Source organism: Rhamphochromis longiceps, linkage group LG13 (assembly GCF_057381845.1).
Source record: "Rhamphochromis longiceps isolate RC_006_pf linkage group LG13, R_longiceps_female_GT1.1, whole genome shotgun sequence".
Classification (NCBI taxonomy): Eukaryota; Metazoa; Chordata; class Actinopteri; order Cichliformes; family Cichlidae; genus Rhamphochromis; species Rhamphochromis longiceps.
In genome coordinates, this window is record NC_140569.1 from 18,193,499 (window position 1) to 18,200,908 (window position 7,410).

General features: G+C 43.0%; 1 protein-coding gene across 1 annotated transcript; it reads left to right on the top strand.

Annotated features, from left to right (window-relative positions):
- The first annotated feature begins 1,013 nt into the window (after positions 1–1,013).
- On the top strand, positions 1,014–7,128 carry slc25a28 (solute carrier family 25 member 28). Its single transcript, XM_085428132.1, has 4 exons — positions 1,014–1,524; positions 3,742–3,970; positions 4,758–4,814; positions 5,218–7,128. Exons 1-4 carry the CDS (start codon positions 1,180–1,182, stop codon positions 5,766–5,768), a joined length of 1,182 nt encoding a protein of 393 aa, XP_085284258.1. The 5' UTR covers positions 1,014–1,179; the 3' UTR covers positions 5,769–7,128.
- Positions 7,129–7,410: the final 282 nt, after the last annotated feature.

Sequence of the window (7,410 nt, forward strand, 5' to 3'; positions counted from 1 at the left end):
TTACAGAATAATTTGTAGGGTATTTGCATATATATTAGTGCTCTCAAAATTAGTGATTAATATTATTATTATTATTATAGTGATTATTGTGTAGGTCAACTATGGGATTGAATGGAATCCTGTAGGTTGCAGCATGTGGCCTCTGTGGTTTGGGTTTATTCAAAAGCATCCAACAGACACTGGTGTTTAGAGGCTGGGTCAGCCCCTCTGAGGTAGTCCTCAAGCAGTTTTTGCAGGGAGAGTTGTGGCTCTTGCTTCTCATGATGGCCACAGCCACCGAGGACTATCATTTCCATAGGGATGTGTCTAGTCTCCAACAATTCGGGTAGGTGTTAAATGTCAAAGTGACCTAAGTGGCATGTCACTTTGATACTAGAACTCAAAGTTTTCCAACAGAACACTGCATTGTAATGAGAAGATCAATTACTTCTGAACCTTATCAATGATTGGTGTGTGTTAGTGGGCTGAGCCTCACATGGACATTTTTTAAGCACTTTTAACACAATTCTTGTTATTTAGTTCTTTATGTCGACTGTTATTACATACACAGTCTCTTCAATTTAGCAAATAATACCGATCTAAATGTTCTTGTATCCTATCAAAAGGTTTTCCAGTATTTTTTAAGAGAAGAAACACAGATTGCAGTTTGTATTTTAGACAACACCACAAATCACACTAGGACAGCAACAAAAGTGACAACAAAAACTGTGAAATAGTGACCCTGGCCCATTTATCTTGTAATCACGCGTGTCTCGGTTTGCTCACAGCCACTAAAACATTTTGAGGCTGACCTACAGTGATCTTCGGGTCTTTTGATGGCTTGCACAGATGAGCTACCATGTAGCAACACCTCAAGTCAAACGCCACATGACCGGATTTGAAACGCTCATCAAAATCCAATCATGAGGGGCATGGATATCATCCAATGGTGTGAGGAGTACTTGGCTATCGTAACCAATCAGAGATTGTTTCCTCATCGCGGCCTGTGGTGGGGCTCGCTGTGCGTTTGCCGTCACGGCCTCCCTTTCCTGGCTCCCGCTGCTGTCAGGGGTAGAGGAGGGGAGGGAATGGTGTAGCAGGGAAGTAACTGTGAAAGCTCCCCAAGGGAATGTAAAAGTTTAAGGTCCACGACCAGCCGTGCACGCGAGCCAGAAGACTTAACACATCCCCTCGTTTCTCATGGAAACAGATGGATTTGTGAGGAGGCGTCGGATGACAGCGGAGACCACAGGGAATGATCCCGGGGTTGCAGGAGCCTCTGCCGGGGCAGAAGTTCGATGGCTTGGGGGCAGATTCTGGGGAGTTTCAGAAAGTATCGTGGGAAGCCTGACACCCCGGATCGGAGGGGAAACTGAAATACAGACTATTGATTTGATCCGCAGTGCACAAGATGCACAGTCAGAGGACTCTGAACCGGACTATGAGGGTTTGCCACAGGGAGCTTCCACTAGCACCCACATGTTGGCTGGAGCTGTGGCCGGGATAATGGAGCACTGCCTCATGTTCCCCATCGACTGTGTTAAGGTAGCACGGCTCACTGGCTAACCAGCAAAACCACAACTTTCTGTGATTGTTGAATGCTTCGTCTCCGTAGTCCCTGGTGTGGTCTGGGGTTACCATTCATGTAGCCATCACGCATATTAGCATAGCCCATTAGCTTGCTCGCTAACCCAAACACGCCGCAGAGCTGGCTGCTATGAGGACAAGGTCAGTCGGCTCAGTTAGCGTTTAACAGCCGTATTAGCTTATTTGTTAGCATGCTGTTACAGCGTCAACCTGAGTGCGAATAACGTAATAAGTTGTTTAGCCGCCATTCAAGTCAAAAAGGAGTAGCTTTGTGTAACTAATAACGTAATTATCAAATCAGTCTGCTGTCAAGAGTTTCAGCGGATGTAATGTTACGTAACTGCACGTTTGTGCGAGCAAACGGGGAACCACTTGCTTAATAAAGAGGTGTTAAGTTAAAGAGAATGAGTCAGCCATTCCAAAAATAACAATGGAGGAAATGTGTACTCTGTGTTTACAAAAACAAGTTGTTCTCTCTTGCAACTTACGCCCTTCCGGCTTTGACTATTACAAGATAGATGACAATTTGCCCCTTCTCCCCCCACAGTGGAGCAGCTGCTTTCCCAGAAACCCAGTGAAAAAGCTGCCTGGCGCAGCAGAGCAACTCCCTCACTCATCCCCCCAAAAAAGATATTTTACTGCATGAATCATGCAGCTTCAGTGAACCAAGATTTGTTTTATTTTGTGCCACACTGGCCCAAAGAGGTCATTGTTACAGCCAAGAGGAAGGCGGCCACAAAGTGGTTTCAGGACACTGAGCTGTGTTTGGCAGGCAGAATATCGCCACTCTCACTTCATCCGTGTCTTTCACCTGTAGCGCACTTAGGCCAGTTACAGGCCTGAACCTGGATGAGGGCATTTTTATTTTTTTATTTGTATAGTTTCTTTTGTGGAACTAGTGTAGCTCAGCATTTTCCCAACCAAGTCACACATGAGATCTGGCTAATTGAAATGCAGCAAAGTGCAGTCAGGGAGTACCAGCACACTAAATACTGGACACCCTTAGTAGAAGCATGAATTTGTTTACATATTAGAAGTAAAATCATCAAACTTTTTTAAAAGTAGTGTTTAGTATGCATTTAGCATTAGAATTGTATTTTTGCAGAGTAGCTATACCAAAAAAATCTTTCCCTCGCGCACATAAGCCTTTCTCTTAAGTACTGTAAATAAAGTTCTGAATAGGCTGGCATTTAGTCATTCTTGTATCGTAAATCCCAGTAATTTGCTGCGGCTCTGAAGAAGTGTGCTACACTTTAGAGTATTTGACTCTCTAGTCAATGAAAAATGAAACCCAAAACAACCCTTTGTTGATTTTTTTCCTCAAAGAATGGATGGACTTGTTACGGCATAGCATTACAAAGGTCATTGCTTTGTAGTTATATAACCACAGGCTATAGATAAACAAAGCAAACCTACAGCTGGTGAGGACTCCACACATGTGTATGTGTCACGACAATGAGTGACTGAGGATATTTCAGCCTCTTTGCAATACCCTGCTAATACTACAAGTGTGTGCACTGACTTTGTGTCCAGTATGCTCATAGCATTGCTCTGCAGAGCTGTGCATGGACACAGTGGGGTTTAAGTTTGTCCATTCAGCTGGAAGTTTGGTATTTAGGAGATTATCTTGCTGTTGGTGCCTTGGAGACAGACACAATCATCTAGTCCACTCATGCAGCCTTCTATAAATATCACATACCAGGTGATTTAAACATTAATTGTTTGCTCTTGTCTTTTAATGTGTCTATATAATCGATCATCCACCTGTGTGTGAGCGTGTGCAAGGAGGAAAAGAGAAAGGTGTGTTTCAGGGTCAGTGGGAAAAGAAGCTTAGAGGAAGTCAGCTTATGTCCCTTTGTGACCCTGGAGCTTGTAACTGCATACTTCCTTGTATTCATTTATGCATGTACACCAAGATACACCCCACACAATGTCAAATACCTCATTTCCCTCATTTAACCCGTCATTCACAATGCATTCTATTCAGAGCTGTCTTCATTGTCTTCTTAGGCAGACATATGGAACAAGTTCAATTATGCATTCTATCCTATTTTTAGATCAGAATCAGGTCAAACGCCGCAAACATATCGCTTAATTCTAAGTTAATAGTGGACAGGATAGTGGCACACTCTGCTCACGTTTCTATTTGACATCAGAATGCCATTTCTTTCGCAGACACGAATGCAGAGTCTTCAGCCCGACCCTGCGGCCCGCTACAGGAATGTGATGGATGCTCTTCGCCGGATTGTAGCCACAGAGGGAATCTGGCGGCCATTGAGAGGCTTGAATGCAACAGCTATTGGGGCGGGTCCTGCCCATGCCCTGTATTTTGCCAGCTATGAAAAACTCAAAAAGACTCTAAGTGATGTGATTCATCCAGGGGCTAACAGTCATTTGGCTAATGGTACCATAAAACATCCATACACAGTTTATGTTATAAATTAATAGATCGTGTATAGCAATCTTAGCCATGAGATCACTGTAACCGGTTGATATTTAGGACTTTCCCGACTCAAAGAGTGTTGCCAAATGCCCTCGTCTGTGAAGCTGCTGACTCAGCCTAATCTGTGTGCTGCCTGACCAGTCCAAAAAACCCCTGGCAGGACATCAAATCGGATAAACGCTTTTCATAGCTACAGTTGTATACTGTAAAGAAAAGCCAGGGACAGCTGTCGGCCACTCAGTGGCTTCAAGGAAAGTTAAATAGTGGATCGTGTAAAGCTAAGCCATCTCAACTTAAAAAAAAATAAATAAAAAATGTCAGCCATTACCTTGTTCTTCCTACACTCTCTTTCTTCTGTTTCAGTTTAATGGGAGGCTGGGTAAGTCCTCTTTCTCCCATCTCATCTACCTTTTTTCCCCTGTTAGTCATCTTTTATTAAGCTTAGGCTTCTGATTGAAATCCCTCAAATGAGAAATAAGCTGGCTTATCCACTAGGTGTCTCTCTTTGCTTACATTTTGCTTTACAAACCATGGTCAGAAATGTTCTTTTACACCAGCAGTTTATTAAATTTCCAGAAATTCTGCTGTGAGTTGCTGTTTTGAGCTGGAATTTTAAAAAAGCATAAGCTGTGCCGAGGTCAGATGGGTTCTGTTGCAAGTGAAAATTCTCTTCTGCAGTCTCTTCTAGTTTCCTATTTTGCCGTAGTTATCTGAATGTGTAGTGACTTCCGAAGTGTGTTTGTTTCAGGAACAGCTGGGTGTGTGGCCACACTGCTTCACGACGCAGTCATGAACCCAGCTGAAGGTAAGGGCAGCATTTTGAGAGTTAAGATGTGTATATATATATTTTTTTTTCTATTTCAAAACAGCAGTTTTGGGTTTCAGTAAGGAAACCTACAGGTGCCACACCTGGGCCAACTATCTTCACATGTTGGCCGCAGCCCTGTAGCTTCACATAGTCACTTTCACAGCTGTCTGTAGACCACCTGCCCAAACATGTCAGTAGAAGGACACTGGTCTGAGCTCATTTGCAGCTGTTAGATGGCTTGCAGCTGTCTGAGGAATTACATACTATGTCTTTGTATATGTTGTATGTTTATTCTCTTAAGGATAGCTTTACTGCAGGTGATGGTTTCCTAATTTTTCGTTTCTTTTTCCTTGTCTTTCCACCTTTGCGCTACCATCTTTGGACACCATGTTTCCCTCAGTTGTGAAGCAGCGAATGCAGATGTATAACTCGCCCTATCGCGGCGTGCTGGACTGTGTACGTGCAGTGTGGCAGAAAGAGGGCCCTACTGCATTCTACCGCAGCTACACCACCCAGCTCACTATGAACGTGCCCTTCCAGGCGCTCCACTTCATGACCTACGAGTACCTTCAGGAGCTGTTAAACCCTCACAGACAGTACAATCCCTCATCACACATGTTGTCTGGGGCTTTGGCCGGAGCGATCGCAGCCGCAGCCACCACGCCTCTGGATGTCTGCAAGACCCTGCTCAACACCCAGGAGTCTCTAGCCCTTGGCTCCATGTCTTCCGGCAAAGGAGCCCACAGACACATCTCAGGCCTGGCCCATGCCTTCCGGACAGTATACAGGCTGGGCGGCCTGCGGGGCTTCTTCAAGGGAGTCCAAGCGAGAGTCATCTACCAGATGCCCTCAACAGCCATCAGCTGGTCAGTCTATGAGTTCTTCAAGTATGGACTCACCAAGCACCAGTACAACAAGAGGAGAACACAACAAATGGAAGCTGAGATGTAGATGCCTCTGTGGTGTAATCTACTCTGAGCTCTTTCTACAAGGAGATATTAATGTGCACATAGTATCTCACTAAAATCCACTTCAGTTGTCCCAATCCCATTCAGACATAGCAGATAAGAAAGACATCCTCAAAGGCAGTTTGAGTTGATATATTTCTTTACCACTCAAGAATAGATATTGTTTAAGTCACAGGACAACACCGTGATGTAAAAGCGAACCAGCTGATCTGGAGAAGTTTTCAAACTAGCATCCTTTGATTCTTGAAGCTGAGGCTGTAAGGAGTTCTAAGCTGAAAGAATAGTCAGCAGGGGGCAGTAGTGTTACTTTGTTGCCTCTAGTAGTTCTGTAGCTTTGCTGTCCTAGAACTGGATTTTTATTTTTCCCATCCAGAGTTTGAGTTTGCAAATAACTGACTCGTCATCCAGATCCCTCATAACAGACAGAGCGTTCAGTTCTTAATTCAGCATCTTAAGCAATCAACTTAAAGCAAGAACATCTACATTTATTTCCTGAAAAGTGTCACTGTCCAGAAACCTTGAGACAATAAACCAAACTTGGCCAAAGCTGCAACTCAAGTTGACAGAGAGTATGTTTTCCCCTATAAATTAACTTGAGACTCCACAGATTAGGAAAGAACATCTTAGTTTCTACAGATTGAGGTAGCCCCCCTTTTTTTGCAGGCAAAGTAATTAAAAAATAGTGAATCTACTTTGTTTTTTCAAATATCAGTGTTAACACTTTTGCTTATGATTTAATTGGGCAAAAAATACAAACGTTTAGATGCTCCCAGGTGTCAGAATTGTGTATTTAAGTAGTTTTTTGGTCATTTTGATAACTCAAATCTTATTTTATTTCCAGAACATATATTATTGTTTTCCCTAATTCTGTAATTAGTCACGGTCTACCTGTTTGGCAGAGGACAGCTTTAAAAAAAGAAGAAGAAGACCTTTATGTGCATTAGCTGGCATTAACAGTCTTGTAAACAACAGAGCTTCATTGTTAGTGCTCAACAGAAAAGGTTGTGTACATTATGCTGTATCCAAAAGAGTCTCAAGAGGCTAGTTATACAACTGTACCCACACTGAATACACTTTAATGCAAGCTGTCATTCTTATTGATTGATGTCTGATTGTTTCTGGCACTGAATTGCACTTGTGGAATAAAGACCCAGCAGTCGGGCTCTATTCACTGTTATTAAAAGGTGGGGAGCCCAACTTTCTTTAAATGTTTTATTTTTTTCCCCGTGTGTGTGTGCACGCTTTGCAAGAGAATAACTCAATACAAAGGTGTGAAGCTCATATTCATGGACCACACACAGCCCACTTTTATGTTAAGTGGGTTGGAGCAGTGAAGTCCTTACATAAAACCAATAAATGAGGCATTTATTAATAAAAAAAAACTGAGAGAGAACATGGTGGTAGGGCTCCATTCACCTTCTTTTATTGTGGTATGGAAGCCCATAGCTAATGTTCTTATCAGTAAGAACTCATAAGTAACTGGAAAGCTCTCATGAATGTATTCTTAACAACTTGTAACACAATGCTTGGTGCCATGCTCCTCTGAAGTTTACATACTTTGCGGAGCCATCTGTTGGGCCAGATCTTCGGTGGAGCCATTTCTGGCCTTTGGGCGATATATTTGA